The sequence below is a fragment of the Achroia grisella genome, unplaced genomic scaffold (assembly GCF_030625045.1).
Source record: "Achroia grisella isolate CSIRO2021 unplaced genomic scaffold, CSIRO_AGI_Agris_v1 utg976, whole genome shotgun sequence".
In the NCBI taxonomy this organism is placed as follows: Eukaryota; Metazoa; Arthropoda; class Insecta; order Lepidoptera; family Pyralidae; genus Achroia; species Achroia grisella.
The window spans coordinates 2220694-2241046 of NW_026713078.1; the positions used below are offsets into that span (position 1 = coordinate 2220694).

Consider the following 20353-nt stretch of genomic DNA (forward strand, 5'->3'; position numbering starts at 1 on the left):
ACAAAAACTCGACATAAACAAACTTAGTTTTGTTAAAAACAAGATATACTGTAATACTTCTAATATATTTCATGAGCATTAGATATCTATAGATCTCCGTAGGGTTCAAACACCTAATAATAGCTCCCAATAAAAAAAAATATTAGATACCTTGTACAGTATAAATAAATTATGTTGTGAAAAAATTTAATAATATTTTACCACCGTTACCTCTCCACTTAAATTCCTTTTCTGACCTTCTTGCTGTGTGTCTTGTTTTTTTGCATATAACATTATTGTTTTATATTGTATATTGCATGTAGTGTTTATATATATAGTATAATGTGTATTAGTTTTATAATAATTATTTGTATTATTATTCTACCTCTATTATTACCTTTATATTCCATGCTATTCAAGCGCCACCTTACTTTTGTTGTTTTTCTCTACCTACAGGTTGTCTGGAAGAGATTGCTTTTTGCTATAAGACCGCCTATTGTATATACATATGTATATATATCTCTTTTCTGTTTACTTTTTGTGTAAATATATAGTACAATAAACAATTTATAAATAAATATTATAATGATTACCGATTCGTGCTTGACCCGTTTTATTTTACGATATGAAGTGATAGAGTTGTCAACTTGGATTTTATTATAAAAAAAGGGGAGGGGTCTGCATTAACTGATATAATTAAGTATTGGATTATAAAATGTAGATCAATTTATTAACACATTTGTTGGTTTCCGCTTGCGACTCCTTTTGTCAATTTTATGACAGCGTGAAAGTGCAGACTACAAAGCGTAGTCTACTACCATACTACCAAGGTAGATTCAGTGTTAAGTCGTCTGTGACAGTATATTTTTAAGGGATTTTGGTTATTACTCGGTGCTAAAGATACCTGTAGCACTACAACCTGCATACATCTGTGCCTACACTTGTAATATTTCTGTCGACCCTTGAGACCCTTACAATTAGTTTACGTCTCCATTAACATAGATTTCAGTTAAGTGTAAAATCAGTCCGCTTTACGACTCCGCGTTGAGTACTCGCGTCTCTAATAAATATTGTAGCACATTACCAATACCAATAAATACTAAACTTAATAAATAGTACAATTATTTACCGGTATACTCATTACTTACATACTACAATAAATAATATATTAAGTAGCGACATTACAACATATATAACGCTACAGTGGTGAGTATAACCACCGCGCTACAGATCTATTGTGCTCGCCTTTTTTCAGAGTTTGCTGCCTAGGCCCGCCAGGGAAAAAGTTGAAGGATGGCTCTGGTGCGACAGTTTTTATCTCTTTAGGATAAAGTGCGTACTTTCGATAGTTGATATTTCGTTTATTCAAGAGTAGGCTACAACCACATAGGATGTGTAGTGGCGTTTTAACAAAGACTTGCAGATTTTGCCAAACAAAATTCAAATTTTCAAAATCTGGAAGGCCTAAGTTTGCTATTTGTTTATAAAATTTGTAGTGACCAGTCATGTTGCATATATTGTGGGTACTTAATCTCATCTATTTCAGTCTGGCTGGCACGATGGCTGCCTCGTCCGTCATACTTGTGAACGAATGCTGTTTCTAGGGACTTACTCTTATTTACTTACTTAACCAGTTTGTTGTGTGTCTAATATTTTAACTCTAATGAATTAGAGCTAGTTGGTAGTTATCACAGATGACATAATATTACAAAGTAGTATGTATTTACACATTGCCACTTAAAAATATAAAGTTAAGACAATAATTTAAAAGAGCAACACAGAAGTTTCTTGTTCTTTCTTCTAGTGATGAGACTGCTTTCCGGTATAATTAGCGGTAGATTAAAAAAATAAATATGACTATTAAAAAGTGCTTAAATGTAAGTTTATTTAAATAAAGAATTTTCTATTTTTTTCTATGATATTCTGAATAGTATAGTATTCTATGCTATACTATACTATTCATTTTGCCTTGTCAGATGTTTTGGTTGAAAGGTAAGACAAAGCTTGTCATGTACACCAGTGGAGAATGATAAGGCAGATAGGAGATAGGAGAAATAGATGAGGAGTAGAAAGAGATGAGATCAGGTTTACCTAACATCATAAATTCACCAGGAATTTATCACGATGGCTTCCAGGGAAGCCGCATGGAGGTCAAGCTGACATGGTACTTTGCTAGGAATGGGATCAACAGTCCGGATTACTAACAATCCCTTTTCCCTATCTCTCTCCCTCCAAATTCCCTATCTCCCTCCCTCTAAAGATGTAAACATTTTGTATAAAGATAAATAAATAATAAATTTTATTTCATTAACATAGATGTTTTACAAAATTTTTACATATCAACAATCACATATTTTTATTTATATATTTCCTTAGGCCGGGGCTGGGATCTCCTTGTAAGCATAATTAAATACTTGTGATAGGAGATCACGCTCTTCTAGGGTTATTTATTATTATATTAAGAATTTGTTCCTACTGTAAAAGACGTGTGTGTGTATGTATGTGAGTGTATATGTGTGTGTGGAAGGGTGTTGGGTGCGAATATATATTTATTAAAACATAAAGATAGGTAAGTCAGTTGTATTTTTCGAGTGACAGTAGATGCTTACGTCTGCCTTACAAAGTCATTGGGGTCAAGATCACACTTTTTATCATTACAAAAATACAAGATACAAACTAATACAATAAATAACCTTGGACCAACATATCACATAACCTCATGTATATTTTGACAATTAATGAAAATATACAATTACTAGCTGTTCCCGCGGTTTTATCCACGTATTCCCGTAATCCACGTAAAATTTATATACTATATATTATTCTAATAAATAGGCTATATTACTGTAAAGATTCCTTAAAAATCCGTTCAGTAGTTTTTGCGTGAAAGAGTAACAAACATCCATACTTACAAACTTTCGCGTGTGTAATATTATTAAGATGTACAAAATTTTATAGTGTGTAATTAGTACAGTAGAAATTTTTTATACTAGCACGTTTTATATGGAGAGCTGTCGGGAACATTCAGCCTTGAAGTCGGGATTGCCCATGACGCACCGAGAGAGTAATATAAACTGAATTATAGGCAGTGTCGCGATATACTAGTAATTAATTAACTAATACATCCATGCAACTTTAATTTAGTGTCCATTCTGGCTAGATTTTTTATAATTTTTTTTTATACATCAAGGAAACATAATAGATATGGACCTTGCCTTTGGGATAATATATAGTAATCATTTTCTCAGGACAATTCACACAACGCCATCTAGACCCAAATTAAGCTAGTTAAAGTGTCATGGGTATTAGATAACTGATACAAATATGTACATATATATATATTGATTCATAAATATATACATGGTATACATAAAAAATACCCAGACCAATACAAACAACTCATGAATACACATATTTGTGCCGTGCGAGGAATCGAACCCGCAACCACCGGAAGTAAGGCGGTGTGCCAAACCGTTAGATCACCGAGGCCGTCAACGTATGGTTTGTTCTGTGGAGGTGCCTATGTAAATATGCAGGGTACTGTAACGTCCCGCTCAGCTGTTAAGGAAAATTATTACAATACTCAGACTGCAATATAATACGAGAATAACCGATAGTACGTCAGATGTGATCTTACTTCAATGGTGAATAGTGTTATTGGATTATTTATAAGATGGTAAGTCATTTCCTGTTTTATCCACCATTTGCTGTCTTAGGATATAGATTATGAATAGATTCATATTTCAATCACTCATCTGAATAGTGTATTTTGATGTTTTTTGATTTCTATTATTAGTTTAATTATTACATACAATTTTTCATCATTAATATTAGCTCTTAAGAATATTATGTAATATATTTGGAAGACATATTACTTATTTTACATAAGTTGATATTTTACTTCAGTCTGAGAGCACTGCTAGGGGTTTGGAATGTGTGCTATCTTCTTCAACATATTCTGAGCGAACATAACTTTACCAATACTCCGCATTACAGTTCTAAATTGAGAGAATTAAATTTGTTTTGTATTCCCTATGTGTGTTATCAAAAAAATATATTCTTTCTTTCTTTCTGTTATCTTTTAAGGCTACCCGAAATATATAGTTTTGTACCAGTTTACACCAGTTTGTAGCGTTATCATAGATAAAGTAATAGTCGTTTTATATTTCTCTTATCATACTTATGTGACTTACCGAATGTTTTATCGAGTATTACCGAATCAATAAGGACTAATATGACCTTCTCGTATGCATTACGTTAATTATATTACCAGCCGGTGGTTATGGAAATTTAATCATTAAAATTTGGTAGAGCGCAATTTTGGCTTGCACATTCGTTCTACTCGTGAATAGGTATTCCTTGTAGGAACTGATCTGCTCTTATTTATTTATTGCATCAAAATTGCTAGTATATACATAAATATAACTTGCACATGTACCTTTGAATTCATGAACTTTAGTATTTTCTAGATATTCATTAACGGTTTAATCTGCTCTATTATGAAGTAGAGCTTTCAACAGTTTAACGAAATTTATTTTCTTCTTTTGTATTTTAATGTTTAAAATTAACATTGGCAATATTTTTTTAAACAGAAAGTTGTAGCGATCACGGCTGCGCTTTGTGCTACAATATTTGTGAAATTCTCCGATTGCCACAAGGTAAAACATTAATAATGATTATAGTATTGTATATAGTATTGTAACAAATGTTGCCCTTGCAGTTTATCTACCTAAATTTTACCCATAGCATGAGCCTCTAATTGTTCACCAAGTTTACTTATGTTGTGTTAGGGGTGTGGCTTATGTTTCGATCTCAATACTCCAACATATGGAGTTGGACGAGGGACATCTTCGAGTTTTTAATGTGTAAGAGGCTCACAGTATCCGCTTCTCTGGATGAGGGATTTTGTCCAAGTATAAAAGAGAAATATGGTTGTTAAATTATAGAATACACTGACATGACACAGTAATCCTCAGGAATAGTGGCTAGTTCATCTGGAATTAACAACGATGGTGTCCAGGTGGTCCCCCGTGGAGGTCAAATTAACATAGTGTTATGATAAGCAATAGAGTCCCTTACTAGTAATCCTCTCTTTATAAAAATGTAATAAAAAATATATTTGGGAGACTCTTGACGTTAATGTATTGATTTCTATTTCAGGGCTGTCAAAATCCAATAGTAACAGTCCGGGAAGGGCGAATAAAGGGTTCAGTGCACACTCTTATAGATGGATCCACGGCTTATAGCTTTAAAGGCATACCTTATGCAAAGCCTCCAATCGGAAAACTACGATTTAAGGTATACAATAACTAAATAACGTATTTTTTATAAGGTACGGTAAGGTATTTTCCTGAAAGTAATTTTCTCAAAACAACCTTAGAATTATATCAGTTGTTAGGGTCGAATAAGTTAGTAAAATAAAATATATAATTGTATATTATATTGCAGGCACCATTGCCCCCAGAACCTTGGGTAGGTGTATACGAAGCATTAAATCATGGGGCGGTATGTCCACAAATAGACATAACCACAGAAGAATTAATTGCAGGAAATGAAAGTTGTTTATTCTTAAATGTTTTTACAAAATCCTTAAAGTCATCAGCTAAATTACCAGTAATGGTATACATTCATGGTGGAGCTTTCACGTCTGGATCAGGTAACTCAGAATTTCTAGGTCCAGACTATTTATTACAGCATGACGTTATTCTGGTCACAATGAATTATAGACTAGAAGTGCTAGGATTTTTGAGTTTAGATATTCCAGAAGTACCTGGAAATGCAGGCATGAAAGATCAAGTTGCTGCGTTAAAATGGGTAAAAAATAATATAGCACAATTTGGTGGTGATGCAAATAATGTGAGTATTTTTGGTGAAAGTGCTGGTTCAGCCGCTGTTAGTCATCATGTATTATCACCAATGTCTAAAGGTTTATTTAAGAGAGCAATACAACAAAGTGGAACATCTATAGATGACTGGGGTGTTGGTAGAAATCCAGTTGCGAGGGCTTTCAGAGCAGCAAAGGTGCTTGGAAAAGACGCTAAAGATGTTTATGAACTATTGGAGTTCCTTCAAAGTGTGCCAGCTCTGGATCTTGCTGGATTAACATTTAAAACAGATACAGATGATGAAAAAAACAGAGGCCTTCCCATACACTTTGCACCAGTCATAGAAAAGAAATTCAATAATGTAGAATCATTTTTATGCGAAGAACCACTAGATACTTTGCTCGCGGGTAAAACAAACAAAGTTCCAATATTGATTGGATATAATTCAGCTGAAGGTCTACTAATGTTATCCGATCACTTAACGAAAGCAGACTTTAGAAATAAAAACCCTCAATATTTAGTTCCTCGAGAACTAGCACAAAGAATATCAGAGACTAAGACAAAAGAATTTGGAGAGCGCATAAAGAAGTTTTATGTAGGAAACAAAGAATTTTCCAATGATACAGCCGAGGCAATTGTAAATTTACAGACTGATTTAAACTTTGCCTACAACACTAATAGATTCGTCAATTTGTATAGTGCTTCAAATCAGCCTATTTACCAGTATAGGTTTAATTATGTAACTGATATGAACTATATAAAAATATCGTTGGGTTTGGCGCATATGAAAGGAGTGTCCCACGCAGATGACTTATTTTATTTATTCAACAATGCTGAGACTAAAGATGTTTATGAAAAACAAGAGAAAGTTAGGCAAATAGTATACAAAGTAACGAAACTGTGGACTGATTTTGCTAAAACCGGGTACGTATCTATGTTTATTATTTATCCAAAATACTGTATGGTGGTTTAGGGATTAGATAAAAGTATTCAGTGCAAATGATTCTACGTAGATGATAATTAGATTAATCTATAAATATACTATGGATTGAGACTTCCTGATAGAGGAGAAATTAGTCTCAGAAATTAGCTCTTCTATTGCATGATATACATAACTGTATAATTATGTTTCTCTTCTCGTTCTTCCTGTTCTCTACTTGTTTTTGTAAGAGCATCATAATAGACGACTGCAGGATATAGGAAATATTGCAACATAATTTTACTCCTATCTGTTAAGGGCGTGGCGAGAAGATATATATTAGTCTTTTAATTGCGGTCGATTGCACAATCTTGTTTTGTGCATGCATTATTATCAATGTTATGACTGGAACGCAACGTTTGTCTTATCGATATTTGTTGTCATGCAAAATATTTTATTATTTTATGACCATAAATATCTAACTTTATGAGCATATCTTTATATTGTTAAAGATGACTATTGTGTAAAACCTTGACTCATATCTAAGACTTGTTAATGGCAAGTTATTATTATTTGCTATGAAATGTTTTGAACCAGATAGGCTTCTAATACTTTCTTTGTAATTTGCTAAGACGTATCCGACTGGTTCATTAGTCAAATTTTAGATGATAGCCTTCTAAATTTCTTTTATTGATTTATAGCAATTATCCTATCTATGTAATTATATAAAATTAGCTCCATAACAGAGTAGGCTGCCAAAACCTATTATTATTGTCCATCCATATACAACTCTACAATTACTTAGTTGTCTTATACATTACAAATCGATCACAACGACGCTTGACTTCTTTGTCTCCTTTCATATTATATGTATCTCTTTCTTTATTTTTTTTACTATGTGTGCCCGGGTTTTTACCCGCATGAAATGTATAGCCTATGTTTTCTATTCTAATGTATAAGTTATATTATTGTAAAGTTTTATTGAAATCTATTTAGTCGTTTTTGCGTGAGTGAGCTACAAACATCCAACCATCCATCTATCCATTCATACTCACACACTTCCGCGTTTATAATACTTCTATTAGTAAGGTTCTACATGATTGTGACTGTTGTCTTCTTTGATCAGTCTTCTTTTGTATTATATATATATTTTTCTTTAATCTTTTTTCTTTGCATGTCCGGATCAATGTAGTATACACATTTTTATACTTATACTTTCTTTAAAATCTAACTAACTTCTAAATTACAAATGCTATCTAATCAGTTAGAAATAAGATAATTCTGCGTAGTTTGACCGTATTCATTCAACTTTAATAATGGCGCATGTTTATTAATATTACAATTTGTTACCCATATTGCACGTGTCGGTAAATCCAATATTAAACTAATCTATAGGCAATGAATGTTATTTGATTAGTATTATCGCAGTATAACAATATCTAAATCGTGTTGGATTTTTTTATCACTGAGTTGTTAACGATTTTAGAAACATTAAACTTAAACATCAAGCACGGTCAAGGAGTCGAGTTTATTAATATGAAAACGTTGAAGTCACTGTTGAGGAAAATGATAGTTTTCCTTTAATGCATTGGGTTTCTCCTGTTTAACAAGAACAATGAATGAATCATTCATTCATTGTTCTTGTCAAGTCTGAGTGTATCAGATAGACGTGGTTATAATTTGTTTACATATAGCTACCGAGATTGTTTTACATTCGTTTTATTGTTCATTACTGTGCGGCCTTGGCGTTGCTCTAGCGGTTTAGTACACCGCACACCGCCTTACTTCTAATGGTCGTGGGTTCAATTCCTTCATTCATTTGTATTCATGAGTATTGTTTTTATTGGTATTTACAGAAGAAAAATTGACTTATGCATTTCTATCAGTTGTCTAGTACCTATAATACTAATAATAATAAAAACCCTTGAAGTTAACACAGAGCCATCAAGTCCCACTATAAGCAGAGCTTGTATTATGGGTACTAGACAACTGACATAAATACTTATATTTTTTTTTTGTAAATACATATTTAATATATATAAAAACACCCAAACTGATACAAACAATCACATTCATAAATACAAATGTTTGCGAGGAATCGAACCCGCGACTATCGGAAGCAAAGCGGTGTGCCAAACCGCTTGACCACCGAGGCCTTCATTGTCGTCAATTTGAAGTGTTACTTAAGATGTATGTATGTAATATTTCTATTTCTAGTAATCCAACGCCCAACAATAGTCTTGGTGTGAAATGGGAGCCATTCAGTCGTGCTGGTCAGCAGTATTTGAACCTTGAGGATCCATTGTCAGTAGGACACGGCGTTGATCAAGACAGAATAAAATTCTGGGACACTCTGTACTGCGAATCGGGAGCACCTTGTATAGCGAAATAGAAAAAAAACGTTCGTGTACATAATAGACTACTTATAAAAAATAGATTTTATTATAATACAGTTCTGTACATTTGTTTTTATTATACCTTCTGCCATTGAAACCATTCTAGCCTAATGATTATGACTTTATTAAAGATTAATTATGTTTATTATTAGTGTTTCCATCACCGGAGAGTCAATTCAAAATATAAGTATGCTGGCTATGTACCATGTCAGGTTGACCTCCACGCGGTTCCCCCTGGAAACCATCGTGATAAAGTCATAGTGAATTTACCATGATGGGCTAACCTGATCTCGTGCTCATCTTATCATCCCCCACTGATGCCCCGCCAGCGTAAACCGTTAGCGCAGGCGGGTGCACCTTGCCATAAGAAAAAAATACATTATATAGTTTACAAATTACCTCGCCGCAAAGCCAATGGGTCGAGTCTGTCACATAGAATTTGGTAATCAACGTCTATGTGACAGACTCGACCCAATGGCTTTGCGGCGAGATATTGCATCTCTGTGCATTTTCTACCGCATATATCACGGGGAGTGTTCTGAGGAATTGTTCGGATTAATACCAGCTGCTGAGTTTCAACACCGTACCACCCGCCAGAAACTAAAATACCATCCTGATCATCTGGATGAATGGCGGTCTTCCACAGTACGGTTTTCTAGAAACTTTTTGCCTCGCACAACCACATTATGGAATCACCTTCCAGCAATGGTATTTCCGAACCGATACGATATTGAAACCTTCAAGAAAAGAGCTTATTACTTTTTAAAAGGCCGACAACGTACTTGCAATTCCCCTGGTGTTGCGGGTGCTCATGGGCGGTGGTAATCACTTACCATCAGGTGAGCCGCATGCTCGTTTGTCCCCTGTGTTATAAAAAAAAAAAAACCTACGTACATATACATATGTGTACCTATATGTTATTATACAGTAATATAATTTGATAAACATTGTTATCTAATATTAAATCATTATCTATGACTTAAATGAACTTGAATTAGTATTAAGCTATTTATTTCTATTCTAAGCATCGCTTTTACTATAAGAATCTATTAGACTGATAAGCATATTGGTTTACGTTTTTTAAATCCACGTGTAAAAGAAACATTTACTCGTGTCTCTACATATTTTTATTGCGTGTAGTTTGAACCCGTTACCTTCTAAAATAATTTTCCTGTAATCGCATGATCGATTATATCTATACATATAAATAAAATTGGAGTGTCTGTTTGTAATATTGAAATAACCGTTTTTTACATGCCTACGAATATAAATACGGTACATACAGCAAAATAACATTTTTTCAATTAGGTTCCGCCTAATCTCAGAAATGGCTGGACCGATTTTGACGGGACTTTTTTTGCAGGTAGCTGATGTATTAAGGAGTAATTTAGGCTCCTTTAATTTTAGAAAAATTAAGTTAAATTCCACGCGGACGAATCCGCGGGAACATAGATATATATGTTTTATCCGCATGAAATTTGTAGTCTGTCTAAAGTATCATCAAAATCCGTTGAGTAGTTTTTGCGTGAAAGATTAACAAGCATAAATCCATACATCTACCCATCCATACAACAACATATGACAATATTTCGCGTTTATAATATTAGTAAAATATTATTTAAGTTACAAGTGTAATAAAGAGTAATAATATATTATGAGCCAATATTTTAATAAAGCATTTGATAATATAATACTCCTTAAGCGTGATTGTGCAAAAATACAGGCAGTTTAAAAGTCTTAAATTTTTACAATATTAGGTCAATAGTCAATCCAATACATCACTTAAATTGGATAATGCTATATATATAATGCATATTACAAATATTAATTTGACAGCGGGGACTTTGTACAGATATAAGCAATATATATATTTAAAAGTCTTAAATTTTTACAATATTAGGTCAATAGTCAATCCAATACATCACTTAAATTGGATAAGGATATATATCCTTATCCAATTTAAGTATAATACACACTAAAAATGATACAAATAATAATATTTAATTAACTGTACTAAGTCTACACCGCTGTCAAAATAATTTGACAGCGGTGTAGACTTAGTACAGTTCTTTTTAAACCGACTTCAAAAAAGGAAGAGCTTTTTAATGTATGTTATGGGTGGATTGTGTGGAAGATGATATGTATAAAAGGAGAGTAAGCTCGGATATGCCTGAAGGGATCATTGGAAGATGATATATTGCGCCAACCACAAATAAAGGAAAAAAAGGCTTTTTTTCCTACTAAAAACCACTATTCAAATGCTGTCGACCGCAGTTGGTCCTTACAGCTTCACCAAACGATAGGGGGCGAGTGTAGATGGCACCCAAATCTGCGGTAGGACTTCTAGAGTGGTTGAAGGCCAACTCTTACCTGGAGGATACGACTTTACGCTGAGGGCACCACTAGGGGTTCGAACCTCGGCTCAGACCGTCGTAATATCGATCCCCGTTTGAATTGGACGGGGGATCGATCTGACTCAACCGGGATTGTTTCGGATGAGACACAACAGATGCAATCACAACACATTACGCATTACTAGTCGGAACGTAAAGATACTAAATGTACTAAACTAGAGATGTGTCAACTCGAGTTGCGCATAATTCGAGGTTAACTCGAGTTGAATCCTGCCAACTTGAGTTGGAAGAATTCAACTGGTAAATTAATGACGGCTAGGGGTTCGAACACCTATTCAGACCGTCGTAATTTTGGTCCCTTGTAATTTGAATTGGAAATCGTAAGGAGGCATTGAAGATTGTACAGGATAAAAAAAATTACTGTGTAAGCAACAAAAAATGATGTAACCATCATATATATGGTGCTAAGCTATACAAGATACGGTGAAGCTTGATAATCATATCAAAATGCATACATAGATTCATAAATTAAAAAAATCGTATGGCCTTGATCGTGTAATAATAGTAATCGTGTATTTGATAATGTAATTAAGCGGCTTAATGGAATAAAAAATGGCACACCGTTAAAAGATATCCTGGATTAAAAGTAGGATATTTATATCGACATTGACGTAGGCAAAGCCGCGTGTTTACGTCATAGTTGCTAGCTGTATCTGTCTAGTGATTCTTCAATTTTATACAGAACTGAACCCGCGACTTCATAGCTGGATAACTTTTTTATTACCAAACTAATTCATATTCAAATTCAAAAATCATTTATTCATGTAGGACATTTTAGCCGCTTATGAACGTTAAGTTTTTACATTATATTTTTTTTCCCTACCGTTCAGTTCGGTATATAGATCCAATTGAGAAGAACTGGCAAGAAACTCAATTGAATTACTTTTTTTTTAAAGCCAGTTTATTTACAATGCATAGGTATTTATATAGGTGTCTATGTCTAACATTAAATGAAAATCCCGATCATGAAAACTATTGCCATGCACACTCGTATTGCTCAGTAAATATGATTTAACAGATGTTTTGAATTAAGGGTAATTCCAATATATCCTTCGGTATCTTACTGTAAAATTTACCTATTCCCATAAAAGACCTATTGACTTTTTCTAAACGATACTTGGGGATTCGAGTAAATCAAACACTAAATTTTAAACGAAATTGACTAGGTACAATATATTTGTGAAAATGACATTGAATTCAGTTATGTCCTTTAAGAAATTAACTCAGAAATGCATAGAAAACAAACAAGACTCTAACAAACATTGTTTTGGGTTTTATTTGTATTGTAGATAATGGTGCACAACAATAATTTATTTTCTTAAATCTTTCATGTACTGTGATTTAAAAAACTCTTGCGTCTTTTATTTACCAAAATTACATTAAACTCATGGTCACAAATTCCGAGTAATTTCAAATTTAACTCATTCCTTACCATTATTCCATCTATTAACCTGTTTTTTTATATGAATGGTAAATGCCTTAAATAAATGGTAAGGGCATTTACCATTTATTTAAGGTATTTACCATTCATATAAAAAAAACAGGTTAATAGATGGACAGGTTTACAGGTAACAGGTTAACAGCCAGTGTAAATTGTTAGTGCACAGCTAGCGATTTACACTGGCGGCACACCAGCGGAGGATGATAACATGAGCATGGAGTCAGGTCAGTTAATTCATTATGACAAATTCTCCTTTAATTTGTCATGATGGTTTCCAGGGGAACCGAGTCGACGTCAACCTGACATGGTACATTGCTAGCAATGGGGTGAACAGTCCACATTACTATCGCAACTGCTGTATTGAAAAAGATCAAATGTAGTAATGTAGAGATCATATGTAAAACCAAACAAATAAAAAAAAATAAAGAAAACTGCAGACTAAAGTAAAATAATATCAAACAAAAACACACCGTGTTTCAAATGTTTAAATTATACATTTTTTGCAAAATAAACATAAACAAGTTAGCAGCGCTCGGCCGGCAACACATAGTAATAACAAAAGATGATAAGAAACACGTTTCAAGATAGCCTCTGACTTTACCAAGTCATGGAATAAAAACAATGCACTACCTAAAATTGAAGAAATTATACTGAGTGTGTTGTTTGCACTCACTTTGTGATGAATACTAACGTACATAATTTTATTACGAGCGTTTGTTCTTTATTGAAATCTCGCATGTACATATATGTATGTTTAGACTTCAATTCTTTCATACTCTACTGTGTAATTTTCGTAGAAAATGTATATTTTCGGACTACTGTAATGCTGTTGGGCGCAACTGGCCTTTACAGCTTCACTGGACGATAGGGGCGAGTGCAGAAGGCACTCCAAATCCGCGACAGTACTTATGGAACGGCTGAAGGATACGACGCAAGTCTGAGGGCACCTCTGAGTCGAACCTCGACTCAGGCCATCGTAATTTTGATCCCCGTTTGAATTGGACTGGGGATCGATCGGTAACATTTGTTTCATCTATTTATAATATAAATATTGCTTTTGTATTTGTAGTGTTTACTGAATAAATTACATTTAATTTTTTTATTTAAGCAAACTATAATTTAACTTTCAGTAAGGGTATAGAGAAATAATATTAACTACAAATAACATTAATCTATTCTCAATTTGACCACATATTTTAACAATAAACAAAAGAGCATATATGCGTATTGCGTCAAATGTATGGCAGTGTGTGTGTGTAATTTTTTTTTATTGATTTGAGATATTTTTGCACTCCTTCTCTATACAAAGTATAAGGGTGCGAAATTTTGATAAACCTCCGTCCGTGCAACTTTTTAGCTGCACGTATTAATATATAGATAATCAACGTCATACAAATAGTCATAGCTGAGTCTCTCGTGTTGTCATTCAGAGATTTCAAGAACTTAAGGAAAATAAAACGGAATTTCCTGCTTACTACATTTATGTAAAAGTGTACTATGAATAATAAATCTTGTGTTAGTATATCTACGACTGTGAATTAAGTGCAACGCAGTTTTGTGGTCCAGTGTTAACACAATGGTAAGTGACCTACATATTTATTGATTTATCTTAATAAAACTTCATTGCACAAATAATGGTACACAAGGTGCAATGGACATGAATAATTATTTTTTTTTGTAAATATATACATAATACACATATAAAACAGCCTGTTAAACAAACAATCATACTCATGAATACAAATGTTGAAGCGTGCGATGAATTGAACTAATATATTATGTAAATATTTAACAGACATAATAGAAAACACCCTTACAATACAAACAATCATACTAACGAATACAAATATTGTACCGTGCGATGAATCGAACCCGCGACCATAGATGTTCCAAACCGCTGAACCACCGCGGCCGCCCTAGATAAAGGTAGGCCTTGTAAAGATACTGGTTAAATCTATTAATACTTATATGTAAGTCTGAATATAATCTAACAATTCATTCACACATGATCGAACCTAAGTGGTCTCGGACAGTGCGGTTTCGGAAGAGCTTCCTCCCACGTACACTTAAATTGGGGAATTAACTTCCTGCCTAGATTTTCTCACTAGACTACAGCAAGGGGTTTTTCAAGAAGGGTATATTAAGGTTTCTTAAGAGTCGGCAACTCGCACACCTGGTGACTCAGGCGTCCATAGACTATGGTAACACATTACCATCAAATGACTTGTGTGCTTATTTGCCATCATATACAGTAGTCTAATTTGATAATTTGTTTATTCTGGACAGAGGGTGTTTGGCCTTTTGCTGTTTTGTATAATCGCTGCTAATGTAGACTGTAGTCGTAAGGTACGTGTGCAAAATGCATCTTTTTATATATTACTACAAAAATATAAATATTTTAAGTATGTATTTTTAAGGCCATATTATAAAAAAATAAAAAAAAACGTGGACCTCATGCTTCACTTCACTTATCATCCTTTACTGGTGCACCGCCAGCGGAAACACTCAATACAGACCATACTCATGAATACAAATGTGTGTATCGGGAGAGAAAGGGGATTGTTAGTGTGATGTGTACTATTGATCTTATTACTAGCAATCTACTATGTCAGGTTGACGTCCATGCGGTTCCCCCTGGAAACCATCGAATAAATCTTTGATGAATTTGTCATGATGGGCTAACTGACCTGACCTCATGCTCACCTTATCATCCTCTCCGTGCGAGGATTCGAATCCGCGACCATCGGAAGCAAAGCGGTGTGCTAAACCGCTAAACCACCAAGATCGTCAATTTCTGTATTAAAATTAGGTTAATTCAAAATTAATTAATTTTCAGAATGTTAACGATCAAAATCCCCTAGTACAAGTAAGACAAGGATCTTTAAAAGGATCAATCTATACACTCTTGGATGGGTCAACGTGTTACAGTTTCAAGGGAATACCGTACGCGCAGCCTCCGATCGGAAAATTGAGATTTAAGGTAACATCTTATTAATATTATAAATGCGAAAGTTTGTGAGTATGGATGGATGTTTGTTAATCTTTCACGCAAAAAACTGAACGGATTTTGTTGAAACTTTACAGTAATATAGCTTATACATCATCAGAACAAATGACATGCGGGTGAACCGCGGGCACAGCCATTTCATATATAAAAATAATTACTAGTATCATATCCTGTATTAACTTTATATCTCTCTCTTAAACTCTAAAATCCTTTTCCAAAATTATTGTAAAGTAAGAAACGTATAGTTGTTTCATTTTTACTATAAGTTAATTTTACTTTTATTAAACAAACTATCACTATATAGTATCTTATATGTATCTTTTTAAGATATATGAAAGAAGTAAGAATTACTTATTTATCTTTTCAGGCACCATTGCCACCGTTATCTTGGAAAGGTGTTTATGAAGCAAAAGAACATGGCCCAGTTTGCCCACAATTCGACATCACCTCGCAAAAATTGATAGAAGGAAATGAAAGTTGTTTATTCCTAAATGTATACACAAAATGCCTTAGATCCCCTAAGAAGTCACCTGTAATGGTATTCATTCACGGCGGAGCTTTCACATCTGGATCTGGGAATTCTGATGTATTCGGTCCAGATTACCTCTTGCAGCATGATGTAGTTTTAGTGACCATAAACTATAGGCTCGAAGTGCTAGGCTTCTTGAGCCTAGATATTCCCGAAGTACCTGGTAATGCAGGTATGAAAGATCAAGTTGCTGCGTTAAAATGGGTGAGAGAGAATATAGCTGAATTTGGTGGCGATCCAGATAACGTTAGTATTTTCGGTGAAAGCTCTGGCTCTGGGGCAGTTGCATGCCATATGATGTCGCAGATGTCGAAAGGTTTATTTCACAAAGTTATAGCCCAAAGTGGTACAAGCATAGATGATTGGGCCGTTGGTAAAGATCACGTTGCCAGAGCGTTTAGAGCTGGTAAAGTATTAGGCAAAGACACTGATAATGTGTATGAATTATTAGAATTTCTTCAAAGTGTCCCAGCAATAGATCTTGCTGGACTAACCTTTAAAACTGAAACTGACGAAGAAAAACTTAGAGGTTTGCCTGTACATTTTATACCGGTAGTGGAAAAGAGATTCGGAAAAGTGGAATCTTTTCTAAATGAGAAACCACTTGATATACTTCTGACCGGCAAAACTAATAAAGTGCCATTATTAATTGGGTATAACTCAGCAGAAGGATTATTTATGTTGGCTGACCATTTAAAGAAAGTAGAAATCCGAAACAAGAATCCTGAATATTTAGTGCCAAGAGAAATTTCTCAAAAAGTATCCCAAGATACTTATACAAAGGAATTTGGTGTTCGAATAAAGAATTTTTATGTAGGAAATAATGACTTTTCTAATGATACAGCTGAAGCTATTGTTAATTTACATACAGATTTAAACTTTGCATACAGTGTACATAGATTTATACATTTATATACTGCATCAAATCAGCCTATTTACCAATACGTATTTAATTACGTGACAGACATGAACTTTGTGAAGATATCTTTAGGTTTAACTCAAATGAAAGGAGCGGCTCACGCTGACGATCTATTTTATTTGTTTTATAACGGTGGAACGAAAAATGTTTATGAAAAGCAAGAACGAGCAAGACAAATAGTTTATAAGGTGACTAAGCTTTGGACGGATTTCGCTAGAACTGGGTATGTATAAATGGCTTAAACATACACAAATATATTTAAAACGAACTGAAATTTTAGTCCGGGATAGTTAACGAAGTTACGAGCGCCTTTGTATGTAGTTTAGGTAGGTAGTAACTGACTGACTCCCAGAGCAAACAATGCATTGACTTGCAACCTTTTTGCGTCTATGTGGTACACATATAAAGAAAGAGGAAAGGAAGGTCATATATGTAATTTTATATATATTGAATTTACTTCCTTTATATTTTTATTTTAATGTGTCGTAAAATGTGTCAAATCTACTGATGTAAATAAAGTAAAACATTTATCCATCTATATCTCATCAGTTAACACATTTCTTATTCTGCAATTATAGCAAATACTTCTGAAGCCTTTTAACATTTGATAAGGCTAAATATTGACACTTCAAAAGCTAATATTTGCATTGCAAATGCATTGTCGATTTAAAAAGAAACGTCCTTTTTGAAAAATCTTATACTGTAGTCTCTTCATTATTTTGGTGTAAAATGAGTCAATAATATTTGGGATAGAAAAGTTTTTCTAAACTATACAAGGAATATATCTGTAATGAATTGAAATCTAATTCTTCCTATTTGACTGTTTACAAAAAAAATCTTTAATAATTTTGCACAAGTTACATTCATGTATTTTTTATTTCTAGTAATCCAACACCACAAAACATTGATGGCGTGAAGTGGGAGCCATACACCCGTACTGGAAGACAGTACATGAAGCTTGAGGAGCCACTGTCTGTGGGTCACGCTGCGGAGCGAGACAGAATACAGTTTTGGGATGAGCTGTATTGCGAAGCTGGGCTACCGTGTATTGCCAAATAATACCTATTATATTTAACAAATTGTAAATGTAATATTAAAGGAAAACAAGTGTAAAACAGAATCTCTTTAAATGGTCATATTAGGTTTTTATAACTTATTCTTCGATGGATAGAATAAACCAAACATTGTTGTTTAACTTATTGTGGAAAAATTAAAAAGCAAATTTGTATAAATAAAGACCGTATTTATAATAAAAGATGAAAATATTTGTTGTTTGAAGTCTATTTCCCTACTATAAATATTCTTATATTAAACATATTCAATACATTCAAGCAATTCAGTAAATTTTATATTAACATATCACAAATCAGTTGAATTTGTTATCTGATGTTTGGATCTAAAGCTACCAGATATATCAGATGATAGAGTTATGAAATAGTAATATTAATTTTATATGCATAACAGTAAAAAATAAATGAATGTGATCCATTGTGAGATATCCAAGACTCTATTAAGGCCTCAACTTTATGTATTGGTGCATAGTTTTAATGAGTTTGGTAACAATCCTTTTAAGGCAATCTTGAGGTAACCCCTTCTGGAGCATAATAGAAAACTCGATTGGAGTACCAATTTCTTATCAATCGAGTTCAAATGAAACAGTAATATCTGTATTGCAATAACAATTAATTACTATTAATTAACTTGTTTACGATTAATACTCATAATCATACCATGAATATCTAATTACGTCAATCACCATAAATTATTAATATGATCATCATCATCATTCATCTTTGACTTAATTAGATTTTGTGATTTGTTGATAGCACTGCTTTAAAAACATTCATATCTACTATTATAGGCTTAAAGAATGCAAGAACTAAAACAATACATAAAATATATTACCAGTCTTATTATTTTGTAAGAACCAGAAATTTTGGTTTATTTCTAACACTACAGAGTGGTTTGGATCAGTTTATGTAAACCTTCAACATAGTTATTCCAAAATTTTGAATAAGCTTCTTCTTTCTTCATCTTCAAGACACATTATTGCATTTTTAACTGTTAAACAATAACCTTTCATTCTTCATCAGTTAATTTGACCAATTTTACAGATGAATCCCAAACCTGTTTAGCAAGATCATTGTCATATGCTCTTGCAATTGTTTTACAAAGTTTACAATTCTTAAAAAATTCTCCGCTCACTTTACCAGCATCTTTATCTAGCGCCACATGCATCGTAGTTTGAGCACCCTCCCATGGTGTTTTGGAGAACAAATAGAACAAGTAATAAATCAAACTAGCTATAACCACATTAAAACTTGAGTCGAAAATTCTTGTGCCCACTGAGCATGGGTCTAAATTGTTTATAACAACATTTGACTCACTAATTCTCCTTGTCAATTCTCTAGATGATAAAATAACCTACTTAATTAAAGTGTTCCACTTCAACTTTAGGTACTTTGATTACATTCGATGTAATATTAACAACTCTACTCGGTTCCGAATCTTTAGCAGTCTATTTCAATAGTGGTATTAGTAGTATTGTTAGTAAAAAATGACTGTAGTAATTCACTTGCATAGTATATTAAAATTGTCATTAGTCAGTTTGTCTTCAGGAACTGAATTCCTATTCCTGCGTTATTTATTAATATATCCAACATGCGTTCAGTCTTCATTTCAATATCTGCAGCAAATTCACGTACTGCAACTAAGCTAAATCCAGTGTCTTAAAAATTATATTAGCATCTGTGTTATGCTCTTTTATAATTTTCAAAGCATTTTTTCCTTCTTCTTCGAATGGACAGGCGACTATCACTCTAGCTCCTCTTCTAGTAAAATCTTTTGCTATTTCCAGTTCCATATCACTTGTTCCGCCAATGATTATTGTAGTTCTTCCATTTAGCATTTTTTGTGATTTGCAA

At 33.4% G+C, this 20353-nt stretch overlaps 2 protein-coding genes and 1 pseudogene across 2 annotated transcripts; 2 read left to right on the forward strand and 1 right to left on the reverse strand.

Annotated features, from left to right (window-relative positions):
• The first annotated feature begins 3550 nt into the window (after window positions 1–3550).
• LOC131854295 (juvenile hormone esterase-like) lies at window positions 3551–9175 on the forward strand. The gene is made up of 5 exons (XM_059205393.1): window positions 3551–3655; window positions 4572–4637; window positions 5140–5277; window positions 5428–6728; window positions 8941–9175. Exons 1-5 carry the CDS (start codon window positions 3653–3655, stop codon window positions 9113–9115), a joined length of 1683 nt encoding a protein of 560 aa, XP_059061376.1. The 5' UTR covers window positions 3551–3652; the 3' UTR covers window positions 9116–9175.
• Window positions 9176–14006: 4831 nt separating this feature from the next.
• LOC131854312 (juvenile hormone esterase-like) lies at window positions 14007–18489 on the forward strand. Its single transcript, XM_059205410.1, has 5 exons — window positions 14007–14553; window positions 15261–15320; window positions 15811–15954; window positions 16349–17652; window positions 18314–18489. The coding sequence occupies exons 1-5, from the start codon at window positions 14551–14553 to the stop codon at window positions 18486–18488; spliced, it is 1686 nt and encodes a 561-aa protein (XP_059061393.1). The 5' UTR covers window positions 14007–14550; the 3' UTR covers window position 18489.
• Window positions 18490–19221: 732 nt separating this feature from the next.
• On the reverse strand, window positions 19222–20081 carry LOC131854354 (retinol dehydrogenase 14-like; annotated as a pseudogene).
• Window positions 20082–20353: the final 272 nt, after the last annotated feature.